We start from the raw sequence: 20,683 nt of genomic DNA on the forward strand, positions 1-20,683 counted from the left end.
TTTTACTTAACCTTTCACCAAGCTTTGGAGCATCAAAAAATTATTTATAGTTTATAAAACGAGTATTTTTTTTTAGACTCAATTTAATTTGCGAGTTTGTTTAAAAATTGTCGCCATCATTATAAATTATTTCAAATTATAATAATTAGTCACAATCTACTATTAATGTTTCGATATATTTGTCATACTGTTTACACTTTTGGGGACTAAATTTTCTATTTTCATCTTTCTGGGAGCATTTGTTAGCGGAATGCAAAGACTAAAAGTCAAAAAATATTATATAACAAAACACCAAACCATTAGAGATTTTTAGACTTTCCGAGACTAAATCAAATTACACAACAAAAAACAAAAATGACTATCTACTCTATTATTTATGGAATATCTATCTATTTATACAAAGGCCCTTGACTATGCCAATTGACTCTTTTTTGCCACGTGTCGTCCTACCAACAATCCTCCTTCCCGCCCAAAAATCCCTCATCAGGCCTAAAGCTTTGTTGCCACGTGTCTGTTATGGATGGCTATCAATGTGCATTAACTGCTTTGCGCCTTTATGATTTTTTTTTCCCGAAACGAAAATCTGCCTGTTGCTTCCCTGAAATAATTAATATTTTTTGTCTTTTGTGTTTAATGCAAATACGTTTTCCCTTCTCTTCTCTTTCTCTCTCATGAAATTACGTTTCCAAGAAATGCAAATACGTTTTCCCTTCTCTATGTTTTTTTTTCATTTGTGCACTGACCCCTTTCTCTCACTTCTCACTTCTTCTTCTTCTTCTTCTGTTCTTCTCTTTCTCTCTCTTGAACTACAATGGTAGAAGACGTGTGTTTCCTCTACAAGATACTTCCTTTCTACTTCCTTATTGCTCCTTTTTACGGTCAAACCCATATGTTTTTTTTTTCATTTGTGCGCTGACCTTTTTCTCTCACTTCTCACTTTTTCTTCTTCTTCTTCTTCTTCTTCTTCTTCTTCTCTTTCTCTCTCTTGAACTACAATGATAGAAGACGTGTGTTTATTTTTTGGCATATTTTATGCAGAGAAGGTGGAAGAACACATTAAAGCTGCGATTTTTATCTCAGCAACTCCATGAGTACAGGTTCATAAACACAAAAGCTTAAATTTTTTTGGGTGTTCTACCTTTATTTTGTTTTCTGACTTCTCGCAATACAAAAGTTTAAATTTTTTTGTGTTCCTGAGCCTTCTCCAACGTGTTCATTGCTTCCTATACCCAGCTTTTTGTGTTTTCGTCATTTTTTGGTGGTGTAATGGTTCAATATATTTTTTGGCATGTTGTATGCGGAGAAGGTGGAAGAACACACTAAAGCTGCGATTTTTATCTCAAAAAAGCTTTGATTTTTATCTTATACAGGTTTGTTTTCTTTGTTTCTCTGTTTATGTTTTCTTTGTTTCTTTGTTTCTCACAATACAAAAGCTTAAATTTTTTTGTTAGCCTCATCCTTCTCCGACATCCCGCATATGTTTTGTTTTATGACTTTTTGCAAGACAAAAGCTTATTTTTTTTTTGGTTCAACCTTCTTTATGAGTCTCTATTGCATGCAGGGAAGGTGGAAGAGCACACTACAGGTGCGATTTTTATCTGAAAACTCCATGAGTACAGGTTCCTTTTCTTTGATTTTTTGGTTTGCGGTTAAATTTTTTCATCTTCGTCAGCCTTCTCGAACGTGTTCATTCCTTCCTATACCCACTTTTTTGGGGTTTTATGATTTTTCGCAAGACAAAAGCTTTAATTTTTTTGGGTGTTCTTCCTTTATTTTGTTTTCTAAGTTCTCGCACTGCAAAAAGCTTAAATTTTTTTGTGTTCCTAAGCGTTGCATTTAACAGCTAGGACTTTTGGCATTGCAAAAAGCTCCATGAGTACAGGTTTGTTTTCTGAGTTCTTGCACTACAAAAGGCTTCTACACCTTGCATTGCATTTTGGGTTTATATCTGTATCATTGGATAACTTTTTTTTTTTGTTTCTTGATTTTTTGCAACCCAAAACCTTTAATTTTTTGGGATGTTCTGCCTTTATTTTATTTTCTGAGTTCTCGCAACACAAAATCTTAAATTTTTTTGTGCTCCTCATCCATCTCCAACTTTTTGTGCCTTCGTCCTTTTTTGGTGGTGTAAAGGTTCAATATATTTGTTTGCGTTGCATTTTTGCGTTCTGATGTAGCAATGGCAAGAATTCTTAACAAAAAATTAGTTGACAATTGTATGGGAGCTGATAATCAAGAAGCAGCAAAATTGGAGTGATGATGACCCCATTTGATTGATGAATAACAGTTTAAAATTGTAATTTAATAATTATGGTTTCCAGACAATGTATTTATTAGGTTGTAATGTAAAATAATTTTAAACTGTTAGTGTATTTAATGTAAATAAAAGAAATTTTAAACATTCAATATTGTGAATTTATAGTAATAGTATAATATACATGTTAATATTTAATAATTAACAATAGACTTAAGACTGCCTGCAAATGAGATGGAATGATGCAAGAAATTGATATTTGAAAAGTAAAATTGTCTATGCTAACAAAGATAATGTATGTAATATCCACTTCCCTTCATATTATGTAACATATTTCATCGATGATTTCTAAGAAAAGTAACAATTTTGGATTTTTAATGTTTAATGGATTGCGTTGGAATAAGACTTATAAATTGAGTGCTACTTCATGGTTTGATAGAATTAAAAGTGATTAAGTTAATATTACACTGTCAAGAGTAATTGGATTTTGTACATTGTCTTGAAATGCCTTATGGTGGTGAGTAAAAAAAATTCTAGGTTCTAAACAAATAAATATTGTATTTATACTTTGAAATAATTTCTAAGTAATAAAAATAATTAGCTTTTTAAAATTATTTTAGAAATGTCATGTTTAATTATACTCTAATTTAATCAAAATTTGAGACTAAGACTAAGGGAACTGATTTTTTTTTTTAGGTCAGACAAAGGATTAAAAGTACCAAGGTAATTGTAAAAGAAGCCAATAATGCTCTATTTTATTTTTTTCATAAGAAAACAATAAATTTTAAATATTCTGTTAGGAGATGAAAATAATCATAATTTCCTAATTAATAATCATATTCTGTTAGGATATTAAAAAAACATAATTTTCTAATTAATAATCATATTCTGTTAGGATATCGAAATAATCATAATTTTGATGTTACCTTATTCTTAATTAGTAGGTACTTAAAAATCAATTTTAAATATTGCACTATCAATTTTAACATATTATTAAAATAGCTTCAATATTGTGTTTGTTTTTAACGTAATCATTGTCAGTCTATTAAAATTTAATTAATAAGCATATTTTATTCATATTTTGTTAGTTTTCATTTCAAATTAATAGGTAATTAACAATCAATTTTAAATATTATGTTACGATATGGAAATAATCATAATTTTCAAATCAATAAGCATGTTCTGTTAGGAGATCGAAATAATCATAATTTAGACGTCGACTTATTCCTAATTAGTAGGTATTTAACAATCAATTTTAAATATTACACTATTAATTTTAATATATTATTAAAACCATCTTCAATTTTGTATTTGATTTTGCCGTAATCACTGTTGATGTAAGCTCCATTGGAGCTTGTAGGCCTAGGATCTTCTTCATCAATAGATTCTTTTGCTTTCTTGGAAGATGAATGGCAGCAGAATGGAGAAGGAAGAGAGAGAGGAGAATCCACTTCAAGGAGAAGATGAGTCTAGAAGAAGTTCACCACCATAGGAGGCCATGGATAAGAGCTTGGAGGAAGAAGGAGATGAATGAAGGGAGAGGAAGAGAACAGCACGAATTTTTGTGCTCTAAAAGAGCTCTGAAATCTAAAGTTTAATTTTCAAATGATCAAAGTTGGAAAAATGCACACACATAGCCTCTATTTATAGCCTAAGTGTCACACAAAATTGGAGGGAAATTTGAATTTCAATTCAAATTTCACTTGAATTTGAAATTGAATTTGTGGAGCCAAATTTTGGAGCCAAAATTTCACTAATTATGATTAGTGAATTTCAAATATGATTCAGCCCACTAATCCAAGATCAAGTCCAAGATTATCCACTAAGTGTGCTTAGGTGTCATGAGACATGTAAAGCATGAAGGACATGCACAAAGTGTGGCTATATAATGTGGCAATGGGGTGTAGCATGCAAATGCTCACCTCCCCCTCTAAAATTTAATTGGATTGGGCTTCTCTCAATTCAATTAAATTTATTTCTCAACACACACATCAAATATTCACTTAATGCATGTGAAATTACAAAACTACTCCTAATACAAAAACTAGTCTAGGTGCCCTAAAATACAAGGGCTGAAAAATCCTACATTTCTAGGATATCCTTCCTACATTATGGAGCCATAAATACAAGGTCCAAAAATAATGAAATCCTATTCTAATATGTACAAAGATAAGTGGGCTCATACTTAGTCCATAGACCCAAAATCTACCCTAAAGCTCATGAGAACCTTAGTACCTTTTCTTGCATCTCTGGCCCAATCTTCTTGGAGTCTTCTATCCAATGCCCTTGGGGGGTAGGATTGCATCAATTGTCAATTTATTAACGTTTAATTAATAAGCATATTATATTCGTATTTTTATTAATTTTCATTTCAAATTAAATCAGTATATCCCAAAGGTTATTTGAAGGCTTGGGCTAACACTACTAATATCTGATTTTGGTCATTTGCATTCCAAAGGTTTTTTCATATGCCTTTGTAATAATCTGTCTTTTGTTTATTATGTATCAAATGTATATTTTTCAGTTGCATTTAATATTTAAATATTATACTTTGTTAGACTTTGTACTTAGGTTATTTGAAGGGACAGTCTAACACTAATATCTTTTCCTAATATATGTTTATTAACCAAACAATTATATAGTTATTTTTTCCTGCCTCTGCATGTTTCATGGCTTAGTGTTCTTGATTTTTTTGTCGTATTTCCTGTTGAGATCTCCATTCTTTCCTTTGTGTGGCCTTATTTCGGTTACCATATGTAATGTTCTATGAATTTTAATTGTAGATTAAACGTGGACGAAAGGTTTATGCTCTGTAATTTTTGTGTGTATTGTTTTCTTTAATTTATGGTGGAAGGGATTCAATCAAAAAGAAAAAAAAATGCAATCAACAATTTGAAGGCATGGGCTAACACTACTAATATCTTATTTTAGTCATGTGTATCCCAAAGGTTCGTTCATGTGCCTTCTTCTCATATTTTTATTAATGTTGTAAGTTCAATACCTTTGGGTATCAAACAATTTTTCAATTTCTTTTTAATTTGGACTAAACTCATAATTTTATTATATATTTCAGGAAGAATAGTGTTCACGTTACTTTAGTTGAAACCTGTATAACAAAAAAAATATTGAATCAATAAATGAATTTTAGAGAAATAAAAAAATGTTAGGATGATGTGCAGAAAGATACAAACCTAACCTTTAACAAAAAAAAATAATGAATTAATAAATGAATTTTGGAAAAATTAAAAAATGTTAGGATGATGTGCAGAAAGATACAAACCTGACCTTTATGCTATTTATTAACATTTTTATTTTCATTTTCAATCATACAAAAAAATATTATGATCAACTAGGGAGTTTGGGTGATTAATATTAAACTAATGTTAGTGCAACAACCTCTTTATTTTTTAAAAATAGATTCCTAAGACCATTTACATTACATAATTATTTATTTATGAGTTACTTATTATAATTTTGTGGGTCTTATAATTTCATATAAATTTAAATATTTTAAATAAAAAAGAAAAAAAAAAAGATGCAGTCAACAAGTTTGTTTTCTATACCCTGTTTTCTTGAAATTTCCTTTGTGCCTTACATTTGGAATACATCCCAAAGGTTATTTCAAGGCACGGACTAACACTACTAATATCTAAAATTAGTCATGTGCTTTTCTTTGTGTGACCTTATTTCGGTTTAAAATTTGAAAGGCCACTAGTGCATGTCACTTTTATTATTTTAGTTACACTGTCCAATAAGACTAACATGTAATGGGTATGATCAAATTGTTTAGTAGTGTTAGTAAAATTTATAATTTCAAACCAAAAGATTTTAAATTTTTCCAACATAAATCAATTTATGGTCGTTATTTGGCAACGCCAACATTATTAATGTTTAACAGCAATATTTCAGATTAAGTCAAATACGGTGAAAATATATTAAATATTAATAAGCATATTTTATTCGTATTTTTGTTAATTTTCATTTCAAATTAATAGGTACTTAACAATCAATTTTACATATTGTGTTAGGATATGAAAATAATCATAATTTTCAAATTAATAAGCATATTCTCTTAGGATATAGAAATAATCATGATTTAGATGTTGATTTATTCCTAATTAGTAGGTACTTAACAATGAATCTTAAATATTACAGTATCAATATTAACATATTATTACAACAACTTCGATTTTGTATTTGTTTTTGCTGTACTCATTGTCAATTTGTTGACGTTTAATTAATAAACATATTTTATTCGTATTTTTGTTAATTTTCATTTCAAATTAGTAGGTACTTACCCATCAATTTTAGATATTACAGTCAATTTTAACATATTATTAAAACCAACTTCAAATTTATATTTGTTTTTGCGTAATCATTGTCAATTTATTGACGTTTAATTAATAAACATATTTTATTTTATTAATTTTCATTTCAAATTAATAGGTACTTAACAATCAATTTTTAAATATTATGTTAGGATATAGAAATAATCATAATTTTCAAATTAATAAGCATATTCTGTTAGGACATGGAAATAATCATAATTTAGACGTTGACTTATTCCTAATTAGTAGGTACTTAATCAATTTTAAATATCACACTATCAATTTTAACATATTATTAAAATCAGCTTCAATTTTGTATTTGTTTTTGTCGTAATCATGGTTAATTTATTAACGTTTAATTAATAAGCATATTTTATTTGTATTTTTGTTAATTTTCATTTCAAATTATTTTATTCACTACAACAAGTTACTAACGATAATGACAAGAATACCATCCAAAACGATCTATAATTGGATGAGATTAGTTTCAAATTCATATTTTATTTAATGTATTTTTTTTCTGCCAATACTTAAACATTATTATTATCCAAATGAACAAAATTATATAAGTGTGTGCATGTAGTAATAATTTATAAGTATGAAATCTTAAATATTAGTATGAGCTCGTGCATCAGATGTCTTTTGTTTAATTTAAGGAAAAAATAATTATAAAATTATATTCATAATCTGTCTTTTGTTTATTATGTATCAAATGTATTTTTTTCAGTTACATTTAATATTTAAATATTATATTTTGTTAGAATTTGTACTTAGGTTATTTGAAGGCATGGACTAATACTAATATCTTTTTCGAATATTTGTTTGTTAACCAATCAATTATGTAGTTTTTTTTTCTGCCTGGCTTAATGTTCTTAATTTTCTTGTCGTATTTTCTACTGATATCTCCATTCTTTTCTTTGTGTGGCCTTATTTCGGTTTCCATCTGTAATGTTCTATGAATTTTTATTATAGATTAAACGTGGACAAAAGATTTATGTTTTGTAATTTTTGTGTGTGTATTGCTTTCTTTTTTTCACTTATATTTTTCTATTTGTGCTTAAATTATTTGAACACATGAGCTAGTACTAACATTTTTTCCTGATATTTGTTTGTTAACCCATCAATTATGTAGTTATCTTTTTTCTGCCTCTTGATGTTTTATATCTTTATGTTCTTTATAAGTTAAACCCGTCTTCTGCGTTTTTTTAGCATCTAAAGTTGCGATTTTTAACAAAACTGTGTGACTTCTTAGAATACAAAAGTTTATTTATTTATTTATTTTTTTGTTTCTAAGCCTTCTCCAACATACTCATTGTATGTAAAGAACATGGAAGAATACACTAAAGATGCACGGGCTCTCACTAGAAAAAAAATTATTGTATTTTTAATGTATTTACTTTGGTTAATTATGAACATATTTTTTCCATTTATATTTTTTTATTTGTACTTAAATTATTTGAAAACACGAGTTAATACTAATATTTTTTCTTAATATTTATTTGTTAACCAATCAATTATGTAGTTATCTTTTTTCTGCCTCTTCATATTTCATATCTCTGTGTTCTTCATATTTTTATCATAAATCCTTTCTTTCAATTCAAATAATATATCATACTTAAAATTATACTTTATTACATACATATAATAACTCAATATTAATTATTCTAATTTTTAAATACTCAAATTAGAGTCTCAGCCTGGACATCGGCACAAAGACCTGAAAACGACTTCAATTTTTCATATCTCTGGCTAGTAATGGTGATATTTGATTCACTGCATCCTTCAAAAAAGGCCGGCGGGAAAGACCTGAAAAGCAAAAAGATTTCCCCACGTTAGGCCACACAAGAAAACGACTTCAATTTCTCTTTCCTAACCTGCAAAAACCGTCACGCAAGCAATTGTGCGTTTCTGAAGCGAGAATTTGATTTGTGAGAGTGGCATTCAAGAACCACATCGCAATGGGAAGTGAAGAGATCTCAACCTCGCTCTGCGAAGACATTCCCAATCTCCTCTCATCATTCGTCGACACCTTCGTCGATTTCTCAGTCAGCGGCGGTCTCTTCCTGCCGCCGCCGCCGCCACCTCCGCCGCTCCCAACGCGCCTCCCCTCACCGCCGCGCCTGGTGGCAATCGGCGACCTCCATGGCGATCTCGAGAAGTCGAAGGAGGCGCTGCGCCTCGCTGGCCTCATCGACGTCGCGGACCGCTACACCGGCGGCTCCGCCACGGTGGTCCAGATTGGTGATGTGCTCGACCGCGGCGGCGACGAGCTCAAGATCCTCTACTTCCTCGAGAAGCTGAAGCGCGAGGCGGCGCGGCGCGGTGGCCGGATCATCACCATGAACGGCAACCACGAGATCATGAACGTCGAGGGCGATTTCCGCTTCGCCACACTACCCGGGGTGGAGGAATTTAGAGTTTGGTGGGAATGGTTCGAAATCGGGAACAAAATGAAAACCCTCTGTCACGGTTTGGAAAACCCTAAAGACCCAATGGAAGGTATTCCCTCTTCCTTCCGCGGCGTGAGGGAAGAGTTCCACGACGGGTTTCGGGCCCGGGTCGCGGCGCTGCGGCCCAACGGCCCAATTGCGAAAAGGTTCTTGTCACAAAACGTCACCGTTTTGGTCGTTGGGGATTCAATTTTCGTGCACGGGGGTTTGCTGCCACAGCACACTTCGTACGGCTTGGAGAAGATCAACGAGGAGGTTCGGGATTGGGTTAATGGCTCAACAGGTCGGTTTTCACCGGATTATTGTCGGGGGGCGGACGGCCTCGTTTGGGTGAGGAAATTCTCGCGTGGAGATGAAAAGGAGTGTGATTGTTCGGCACTTGAGCATGTTTTGTCTACGGTGCCCGGTGTTAAGAGAATGGTGATGGGGCACACGATTCAGACTGTGGGGATTAACGGCGTTTGCGACGACAAGGCGATTCGGATCGACGTGGGTTTGTCGAAGGGGTGTGGGGACGGTTTGCCGGAGGTTTTGGAGATTAGTGGCAGTTCTGGGTTAAGGATATTAACGGGGAATCCGTTGTATCAGAATAAGGGCAATGTGGATGTTGGGAAGGAACAAGGGCTTGGGGAACACGGTGGACCTAGGCAAGTGGAAGTTAAGGCTTAAGGGATGGATATTCGATTGTGGATACCGTCAATGATGTTGTAAGTGGTTAATTTTTAGTCAATTTGTCTCGTTGTAGATGAAATGCGCATTGGTTGGTTGAGTTCTATAATGTAGATTCTAGATTTATGATGACGAATAACATCTATTTTGTGTGGTAAATTCGGAAGGTAATAGGGTGGGATTTGGATTCTCTAGGATGCTTATCAAAATTGCAAAGAGGAGTGCAGTTCCTACATCATCAATTAGTTCATTTTTTATATTTAATCTTCATTGCTTGCTTGATGTATTTGCAGTAGTTATGCGTACTTGTGTAGCACGTTTGTCAGTGTGCTTTCTAGTTACCGTTTATTCTCTCTTACGGTGTGAGAAGTTTCTATGAACTCCACAATTCTGTGGGTTAAGTTATTACGTGGTTGTTGGTCCATGCAGTCTGGTCATATGAGCATTACTAATGTTAAATAGTTTGGTTGAGCATAAGCCATGAAACTATGTGATTACTTTTACTTGCATTTACTTGTGACTTCTCATAATTGATGATGGACTGAGTGTCGTATTTCGTAGAAAAGCTAAGAGGTCAATTAATTTTGAGGTGGGAATGCGTTGAGAAGTTCTAAGCCAGTTCTTACTTCTTGATGACTTACCACGTCTGGTGCCAAGTTTCGGGGCTTGGTTTGTACCGTGCTCAGTTTTGCCCTCCCCTGTGCATTTTCTTCATACTGTAGTTTCTATCATCTGATCTTGTCCACAATCAAAATTCGAAACATTTATAGGACCATTTTTCTTATGTAGTTTTGATTGAGTATGGGTGCTTGTAAGTTCCCATAGCCATGCACTGTTCTTCTGTTAGTTTTGTTTCACATCTATGTAGCTGAGCTGACTAGGGTTTGATTCTGTTGTATATTTATCTGATTCTAAATCCTTATCTGTTTTGTAGTTTCTGATAATTCTTCTTTTCATTCTTTCCTTCCCTAATCCTTCATAGTTGATTGGTCCAGTCATGTTCAAGACAATTCTTGATCAAAGAACCCATAAACTGGTTTCCTTGAATGTTATGGTAGGGGAAAAAAGGCAGGAGAAAAACAGGTTCAAGACAATTCTTAATCAAAAACCAGTCCTGTATTAAACATGTTCGGGCTGGGTGCAAACTAGGTATTGTTCAAATAAACTGATATTGACCGTATTATTCATGAGGCCCACAAAATATGATTAAATCCAAGTGAAATCTTAGTAATGCATTTGCCATTGATGAGTGGCTGAAAAGGCCACTTGTTAAATTAAGTACATTATGTGATTACGGTACAATAGAAGCTTTCATTTCTTGGTGATAATGTAGAAAGAAAAGTATATCTAGAAAAAATAAACGTGCATGTGTAAGGATAATTTAAGAATTTTGAAAATGTTAAAAGAATAAGGAAGTGCAGGCTGAGTGTTGAAGGATGGAGGAAGGAAGATCCCCAGTCTCGCCAGCCATTTCGCCCTTCTTGTGGGCCTACCTATGAGTTTTCCAGATGAGTCTAGCTAATTCAATTGCATAAGGACCAAAATATGCAGTTTAATTTTTAACGTGTTTAATTGGTTTGTATCGTGTGCTTTCGACCATCTATTGTAAAAATGGAGTTTAATTTTTTTATTAGTATCCTAATTATTTATTTTTACTAATAATATTTTGTCAAAAGGTTAATGGAATATCTTATTACGTACTGCAAGATCACACCTATTTAAACTTGTTTTTTAATAATTAAATGCATTGCATGTTTGAGGTGTTTTTTTAATAATATTTGAACTCATTATAATCCACCCTTATTGAAAAACAATATTTTCAGTCCAACTTTAATAATTTAATAACAACTAGAATTCAATATCATTATAGAGAAAAAGAATTACACAATAATATTATAAATTTTTTTAATCATAATCTAGTTATAACTTATATGGTATGATTGTTGAATTTTATGATAATTATATTAATGACAAATTATTATTGTATGATGGTGTAAAAGTGTTTTATACTATCATGATCATTAAACTTATTATTATACATAAATTTATGAATCTATAAATAGGTTTGGAGGATTTTTTTTTTAAATTACACCTTCTCTCTCCTATCTTTTTTCAAATTACACATGTTTTTTGAAAAAATTTTAATATACACCACATTTCCATGCTACATTGGGAACTCCGACCATGGGCCTTTTTTTTTAATTAATTTGTATGTTTAAATTTTTATTTTAATTTAAATTATTAAAATAATACAAATTTTATATTATATAAATATATTTTTAATTGATTTTAAAAACAATTTTTATTAAAATAATTTTTAATAAAATATAATTACTTATCTTGTATTATTTAATTTATATAAGACATTTTGTAGGTGAACATTTTTTTTTAATTTGAATTTTGTTAATAATATATTTGCTTTAGTAAAAAGATTAAAACTTTTTATATTATTAAATTAATATTTTTTTATTAAAAAAGTTAAAATTTTAATATTATTAAAATAATATTTTGTTATTAAAAATTAATGGAAAAATAGAAAAAAAAACATGAAATTTTACGACAATATGGTCATAACAGGAACAATTATTCCATGCTTTCATCTTAAGTTTTTTCTTATATAATTGTAATTGTTTAAGTATTTTATTTATAATGTAGTATAATGTTCTTCGATAAATAAATTGTTAAATAAAAAATATTATCATTTTTTAAAAAAATCTGATGACATAGATAAACAAATTATATTTAGTAACATAATAATATTAAAATTTTTAATATTTTTACTAAAGTAAATATATTATTAGATAAAATTCAGATTTTACAAAATGTTCACCCACAAAATGTCTTATATAAATTAAATAATAAAAGATAAGTAATTATATTTAATAATATTATTTTCTTATAAAAAAATTATTTTAATAAAAAAGTATTTTTAAAATCAATTAAAAATATATTTATATAATATAATATTTGTATTATTTTAATAATTTAAATTAAAATAAAAATTTAAACATACAAATTAATTTAAAAAAAAAACCCATACGAAAGTCAGGGTGGTCAAACCCGACTTCCCAATGCAGCATGAAAATGGTGCATATTGAGAAATTATCCAAAAACATGTGTAGTTTGGGAAAAGATAGGAGAGAGAAGGTGTAATTTCGGAAAAAAATTGGGTTTGGAGTATATGCGGCAATTTATGAGTTGATTCGTAGCAATTGGTTGGTTTGGTTATGATGCAAGCTCCATTGGAGCTTGGAGGCCTAAGATCTTCTTCATCAATAGATTCCTTTGCTTCTTGGAAGATGAATGGCAGCAGAATGGAGAAAGGGAGAGAGAGAGGAGACGTCACTTCAAGGAGAAGATGAGTCTAGAAGAAGCTCACCACCATAGGAGGCCATGGATAAGAGCTTGGAGGAAGAAGGAGATGAATGAAGGGAGAAGGAGAGAAGAGCACGAAATTTTGTGCTCTAAATGAGCTTTGAAATCTGAAGTTTAATATTCAAATGATCAAAGTTCAAAAAAATGCACACACATGACCTCTATTTATAGCCTAAGTGTCACACAAAATTGGAGGGAAATTCAAATTTCACTTGAATTTGTGGAGCCAAACTTTGGAGCCAAAATTTCACTAATTATGATTAGTGAATTTTAGTTATGGTTTAGCCCACTAATCCAAGATCAATTCCAAGATTCTCCACTAAGTGTGCTTAGGTGTCATGAGACACGAAAAGCATGAAGGACATGCACAAAGTGTGACTATATGATGTGACAATGGGGTGTAGTAAGCAAATGCTCACCTCCCCCTCTAAAATTTAATTGGATTGGACTTCTACCAATTCAATTAAATTTATTTCCAACCACACACACCAAATATCCACTTAGTGCATGTGAAATTACAAAACTACCCCTAATACAAAAACTAGTCTAGGTGCCCTAAAATACAAGGGCTGAAAAATCCTATATTTCTAGGGTACCCTACCTACATTATGGAGCCCTAAATACAAGGCCCAAAAATAATGAAACCTTAATCTAATATTTACAAAGATAAGTGGGCTCGTACTTAGCCCATGGGCCCGAAATCTACCCTAAGGCTCATAAGAACCCTAGGGCCTTCTCTTGCATCTCTGGCCCAATCTACTTGGAGTTTTCTATCCAATGCCCTTGCGGGGTAGGATTGCATCATTCCCTCCCCCTTGAAAAGGATTTGACCTCAAATCCCGAGGTTCTTGAAACTCTGGGCTTTTTTCCTCAACACCTGTAAAAAGAACAAAAACATATGTATTAGTGGTGTTTAGTATGTTGAAGTTGATGCAATCCTCCCTAGGAAGGGACCAATCACTAGAACCATGAGCAAGAGGCTCCAAGAAGATTGGGCTAGAGCTGCTGAAGAAGGCCCTAGGGTTCTCATGAACCTTAGGGTAGATTTCTGAGCCCATGGGCCAAGGTTGGGTCCAATTATCTTTGTACATATTAGACTAGGATGTCATTATATTTGGTCCTTGTATATAGGGCTCCATATTGTAGGTAGGGTACCCTAGAAATATAGGATTTTTCAGCCCTTGTATTTTTTGGGCACCTAGACTAGTTTTTGTATTAGGGGTAGTTTTGTAATTTCACATGCACTAAGTGGATATTTGATGTGTGTGGTTGGAAATAAATTTAATTGAATTGGTAGAAGCCCAATCCAATTAAATTTTAGAGGGGGAGGTGAGCATTTGCTTACTACACCCCATTGCCACATCATATAGTCACACTTTGTGCATGTCCTTCATGCTTTTCATGCCTCATGACACCTAAGCACACTTAGTGGAGAATCTTGTAATTGATCTTGGATTAGTGGGCTGAACCATAACTAAAATTCACTAATCATAATTAGTGAAATTTTGGCTCCAAAGTTTGGCTCCACAAATTCAATTTCAAATTCAAGTGAAATTTGAATTTCCCTCCAATTTTGTGTGACACTTAGGCTATAAATAGAGGTCATGTGTGTGTATTTTTTTCAACTTTGATCATTTGAATATTAACTTCAGATTTCAGAGCTCCTTTTGAGCACAAAATTTCGTGCTCTTCTCTCCCTCTCCCTTCATTCATCTCCTTCTTCCTCCAAGCTCTTATCCATGGCCTCCTATGGTGGTGAGCTTCTTCTAGACTCATCTTCTCCTTGAAGTGGCGTCTCCTCTCTCTCTTCCTTCTCCATTCCGCTGCCATTTATCTTCCAAGAAGCAAAGGAATCCATTGATGAAGAAGATCCTAGGCCTACAAGCTCCAATGGAGCTTGCATCATGTGGTATCAAGAGCATCTTCATCTAGGTGATGTTCTTTTGCTTCCTCTATCTTTTTGTTCGGTGAATTCTCTTTAATTCCTTGTTCTTCATCTTATTCTCCATGTATATCCTCCATTGTCTTGTGGTTTGGTGCTGTTTAGAGTAGATTCAAAAAAAAAATAAAAATAAACCGGTTAAATCTTAGATCTACACTTGTTCTTGCATTTCTATGGTTCAAAATTTGTAGATCTACTCTTGAATCTTGTTTTTGTGTTGATTTTAGGTTCTATCAATTTTCATTCATAATATTCTTGTGCTGAACCTTTAGATCTAAATTTTGTTCCAAAATATTGATTAGAAAAAAAAAAACACAAAAATCTAAGTGTAAATCACTTAATCCATGTTGTCTTAGAGTCATGTTTAGTCATAGTAATTGTCACATTATGTTCTAAGTTTGTGTTGAATTTTATTTTGTTAATTGAATTCTAGATACATTTGTTCATGTATTCTTGTCATTCTTAGCCTATCTTTTGAATTTTGAGTCTAATTCATGCATGTTATTTAGTTCATAACATGTTCTAAATCAATTCCTAGAAGTAGTCTTGTTCTTGAACTTTTTTTTTGCTTTCTAAGTTTCCTACATGATGCCTATGATGAAGTTGAGTTGTGGTGCTGAGTTGTGGCTGGATTTGTGAATCAAAATAAGTCTTAAGCTCTCTTTAATTGTGTTATTCAAGATAATTGAGCATAAGCAAACACAAATTGTAACTATCCAAGCCTTAAGCAACATAAACACTACTCTTGATTTCTAGGTTGAAATCGCTGGTGCTGGCAGCTTGAACATACGAACTTGTATAAATTACTGGGAATTGGTCACTACGTTTTTTGAGCTGAAACTTTTACTGAATTTTCTAGACATCTGGACGAAAATTATAAAAAAAGAACCAAGCGATTTGGATTAAATTAAAAAATAAGAAAAATCTCACAAGTTGGCAGAAAAATCAGTGTCCAGGGAAAAAAAAAAAAGAAAAGTGAAAGGAAAGTGTGCTTGTTGTTTTGGCTCAAAATTTGTTCTATAATTGGTGCCTATTTTATACCAATCCTAGTTCTGAAATTTCAATTGAAAATTATTGTGAAAACAAGTGCCAAAACTAGAGGTTTCTTGAGTCTTTTTTTTTTTTTTTTAGAGTTTTTCTACTCTACTCTAGAGCCATTCTAGGTTTCTCTTTGAGTCCTAGCTTGCTTTTTTGTGCTTTTCATTGCTTTAGTTGTTGAATAATCCTTGGAAATTTGTCTTGTTAAAACTCTATTGGTTTAGCTTTCATTTCATTTTTTTTGGTCTTTGGTTATTGCTTGTCTCTTTGTTTCCTTGCTTGTGAGTTGCCATATAGGGAATTGGAAAAGAGGATTGGTGCCATATCTTGAAGAATTTGAGTCAAGAAGCAAGGGGCCAACCACCTTAAGAGCTATTGGACTAAGAAGCACTCCAAATTGAGTGAAACACTAAAGAGAGAATAGCCACCACAATTGAGGACTTTTTTCTTTGTAATTTTGTAATTGGCAATTTGCTTTGCTTTCAAATTTTGTAACAAAAAGGCCTTTCATTGGAAGTAAGTTGGGAGCCTCCGCTAGGTCACCCTACTTCCATTTGTGTGTAATAATTTTAGGCAATTTTCCCTTAGGATAGTGAGTGTTTTGTTGGGAACCTTAAATGAGGTCATCCAAACACTCTTAGGATCCGCCTAGTTTGCATTTCTTGCACTTTAATTTCTTGCTTACTTTCATAGCTTATTTCCTTTACCCTCCATTGTCAAACCGCCTAGATAGCTTTCCTTTTACCAATTAGTTTTTACCTTATCTTTCACACCTTTTTTAGTGTTTATTTTGGCTAGTTTCAACCATAGTTTCTTTTACCTTTTTTTCAAACCCCCAACAAGAAAGAACCATAACTTAGGAACCAACATGAGTCTTCATTCTTCATCTAGTGTTAATGGTGAGGGTTCTACTCCTAAGGACCCCTTGTATAAGATATTAGATGAGTTGAGATCCCTTAAGTTGTGGAAAGAAAAACAAGAGAGAAAAGAAAAAGGTAAAAAAAGAGTGGAAGAAATAAGTCAAGATGAAAGAGAGAAAATAAGAGAGGAAGAAAGAAGAAAAATAATGAAAGAAATGAAAAGAGAAAAACATGCCTCCTATAGTAGTCATGACTCTTGCAAGAGTTTAAGTGAAGAACTTAGCGACTATTATAGAGGGCGTCATAGTTCACATACTAAACATCACTCCCAAAGAAGAGAAAAGGATAGAAGGCCTCAAGAGGTTAACATTAGCCTCCCATATTTCCACGGAAAAGATAATGTTGAGGCCTACTTAGATTGGGAAATGAAGGTTGAACAACTCTTTGCTTGCCATCATATTAGCGAAGAGAGAAAAGTTCCATTGGCTACCCTTAGCTTTCAAGGGTATGCCCTCTATTGGTGGACTTCCCTTGTTAAAGAACGAAGGATTCATGAGGATCCTCCAGTAGAGTATTGGAATGATCTTAAGAGTGCCCTTAGGAAGAGGCACATTCCCTCCTACTATGAAAGGGAGCTTATGGACAAGCTCCAAAGGCTTAGACAAGGGAGTATGAGTGTTGAAGAATATAGACAACAAATGGAACTACTCCTTTTAAGAGCTGGACTTAGGGAGGAGGAAAGAACAAGCATAGCTAGGTTCCTTAGTGGGCTCAATATGGAAGTGAGGGACAAGGTTGAACTCCTTCCATATAGGGACCTAGATGAGCTAGTCCAACTTTGTATAAGAGTGGAGCAACAACTTAAAAGAAAGCCTTCTTCAAAATCTTATGGCTCTCACTCTTATCCAAGGAAGGACCAAGCCCATGGAATTTTAGGGGCTGCACCTTCAAAACCCAAGGAAGATAAGGGTAAGACCATAGAGAAATACACCCCTAAGACTAGTTCCCAAGAAAGGACTAGCAACATTAAATGCTTCAAATGTCTTGGGAGAGGTCACATTGCCTCTCAATGCCCCACAAAGAAAACCATGATCATGAGGGGTCAAGACATTTATAGTAGTCAAGAGGAGACTACTTCTTGCCCTTCCTCTAGTGGAAGTGAAGATGAAGTAAAGGGTGAAGAGTCTAGTGAGGAAGTCTACCCTCATGAAGAAGGTGACCTCTTAATGGTTAGAAGGCTCCTTGGAGGTCAATCTTGTGATCTATCTCAATCCCAAAGAGAGAACATCTTTCATACAAGATGCAAAATTTTAGATAAAACTTGTTCTCTCATTGTGGATAGTGGATCTTGTTGCAATTGTTGTAGCACAAGATTAGTTTCCAAGTTGAACCTCACTATCATTCCCCACCCAAAACCTTATAAACTTCAATGGCTCAATGAGCAAGGGGAAATGATAGTTAACCAACAAGTGAAGGTACCTTTCTCCATTGGGACACATAAGGATGAAGTTAATTGTGATATAGTTCCCATGGAGGCAGGACATATTCTGTTAGGAAGGCCGTGGCAATTTGATAGGAAGATCATTTATAATGGCCTAACTAATGAGATTAGCCTCACCCATCTTGGCACTAAATTTGTGTTGCATCCTCAAACACCTTCACAGGTGGCCAAAGATCAACTAACTATGAAAGATAAGAGGGATGAGGAAGAAAAATTAGAAAAACAAAAGAAAAAGAAGGATAGTAAGGTCTTGTCTTCAAAGGCCAGGGGGAAGGAAAAAGAGGGAAAGGATTCCTCCAAGAAGATTGTTAAGAAGGAAAATCATTTTGCAACAAAAGGTGATATTAAAAGAGCACTCCTTCTTAAACAATCTTTCTACCTTCTCCTATCAAGGGAAACATCCCTTAGCACTGCCACAATTCCTACATTTGAGACCTTACCCCCAAAGGTCCAAGAACTCTTACATGAATTTGGTGATATATTTCCCAAAGAGATACCCCCTGGGCTACCTCCTTTAAGGGGAATAGAACACCAAATAGATTTAGTCCCAGGAGCAAGCCTTCCTAATAGGCCAGCCTATAGGACTAACCCTCAGGAGACTAAGGAGATAGAGTCTCAGGTTAAAGAATTGTTGGAGAAGGGCTGGGTCCAAGAGAGCCTAAGCCCATGTGCTGTGCCAGTGTTGTTGGTGCCCAAAAAGGATGGTACGTGGAGAATGTGTACAGATTGCAGGGCCATCAACAACATCACTGTAAAGTATAGGCACCCCATTCCTAGACTTGATGATCTGCTTGATGAGTTGCATGGTGCCAATATCTTTTCAAAAATTGATCTTAAAAGTGGTTATCACCAAATCAGGATGAAAAAGGGTGATGAGTGGAAAACTGCTTTCAAGACCAAGTTTGGTTTGTATGAATGGCTAGTGATGCCTTTTGGGCTCACTAATGCACCAAGCACCTTTATGAGGCTTATGCATCATGTCTTAAGGGATTTCATAGGTAGATTTGTAGTTGTTTATTTTGATGATATTTTAGTGTATAGTAGGAGCCTAGATGATCACTTAGGACATCTCAGACAAGTTCTTTCAGTCCTTAGGAAAAACACCCTCTATGCAAATATAGAGAAGTGTACCTTTTGTGTAGATAATATAGTTTTCTTAGGTTTTGTAGTTGGTAGAAATGGGGTCCAAGTGGACCCTGAGAAAATCAAGGCCATCCAAGAATGGCCCACCCCAAAAAGTGTGGGAGATATTAGGAGCTTCCATGGGTTAGCAAGCTTCTATAGAAGGTTCGTTCCTAATTTCTCTACAATTGCATCACCTCTCAATGAGCTGGTGAAGAAGAATGTGGCATTTACCTGGGGTGAAAAACAAGAGCAAGCCTTTGCTTTGCTCAAAGAAAAGCTTACTGAAATTCTGATACCAGGGGACAGATGTCGTACAGGATGTCACGACATCACGCTTCAGAACATGCAGTTTATGTGTGTCTGTATGAACAAATTAAACAAGTAAATAACACAAGAGAATTGTTAACCCAGTTCGGTGCAACCTCACCTACATCTGGGGGCTACCAAGCCAGGGAGGAAATCCACTCTCAATAGTGTTAGTTCAAGGTCTAACAGCCCCTGTTTACAACCTTCTCACCTAACCACTACCCGTGCGATCTCTACCTAAGACCCAATCTTAGATATGAGAACCTCTGCTCACTCCCTCTCACTCACACTCCCGTGTTTACAATTAAGTCAAAGACACACCAGAGATCAACTCTGAACAAAAGAGATCAACTCTACACACTAGAGATCAACTCTAGACACAAGAGATCAACTCTACACACATAGGTCCAACACTTGATGCTAGGGTACCATCAAGGTGGCTCACAAAAGACTCAAGTCCCAAAAACTCACAAACTAACTCTTCAATCCCGGACTTGGTACAGAACTCGTGCAGCCTCCATGATTATATAGCAATTTGCGTTTCTGGGCTGCAACGGCTTGTGCTGGAGGAGATCTATCTTCTTCTGAAAAAAAATCTGCAGTTAAAGAACTAAAAGATAACTTTTGATCTTTTAGTTTGAATCTTTAATCTTTAATCTTTAATCCCTGAACGAACTCTTCTACTTTGAAATTCGAACTATAATGATCTTTTAATTCGTTCCTAAAGATAGATCTTCTTATCTCTTGCTAACTGCACGATAATCTGTTAAAGATATAACAGATTTATATGTCCAGTGTTTTCGGGCCGGATGTCAGGACATCGTGTCCGACATCG

The 20,683-nt window shown here is 33.7% G+C and overlaps 1 protein-coding gene and 1 long non-coding RNA gene across 4 annotated transcripts; both read left to right on the forward strand.

Moving 5' to 3' along the window:
* The first annotated feature begins 743 nt into the window (after positions 1-743).
* LOC114398336 lies at positions 744-2,401 on the forward strand. Its single transcript, XR_003663581.1, has 2 exons — positions 744-1,370; positions 1,562-2,401. It is a non-coding gene; the product is annotated as an uncharacterized LOC114398336 (long non-coding RNA).
* A 5,867-nt stretch (positions 2,402-8,268) lies between these two features.
* Positions 8,269-10,923, forward strand: LOC114400821 (shewanella-like protein phosphatase 2). Of its 3 annotated transcripts, none has more exons than XM_028363463.1 (2): positions 8,269-9,739; positions 10,636-10,923. In XM_028363463.1, exon 1 carries the CDS (start codon positions 8,541-8,543, stop codon positions 9,699-9,701), a length of 1,161 nt encoding a protein of 386 aa, XP_028219264.1. In that variant the 5' UTR covers positions 8,269-8,540; the 3' UTR covers positions 9,702-9,739; positions 10,636-10,923. The 3 variants fall into 3 exon arrangements, with proteins under 3 accessions (XP_028219264.1, XP_028219263.1, XP_028219265.1); XM_028363462.1 differs by having other exon boundaries at positions 10,684-10,923; XM_028363464.1 differs by having other exon boundaries at positions 10,697-10,923.
* The last annotated feature ends 9,760 nt before the right edge of the window (positions 10,924-20,683 follow it).

This window comes from Glycine soja, chromosome 19 (genome assembly GCF_004193775.1).
Source record: "Glycine soja cultivar W05 chromosome 19, ASM419377v2, whole genome shotgun sequence".
Taxonomy (NCBI): domain Eukaryota; kingdom Viridiplantae; phylum Streptophyta; class Magnoliopsida; order Fabales; family Fabaceae; genus Glycine; species Glycine soja.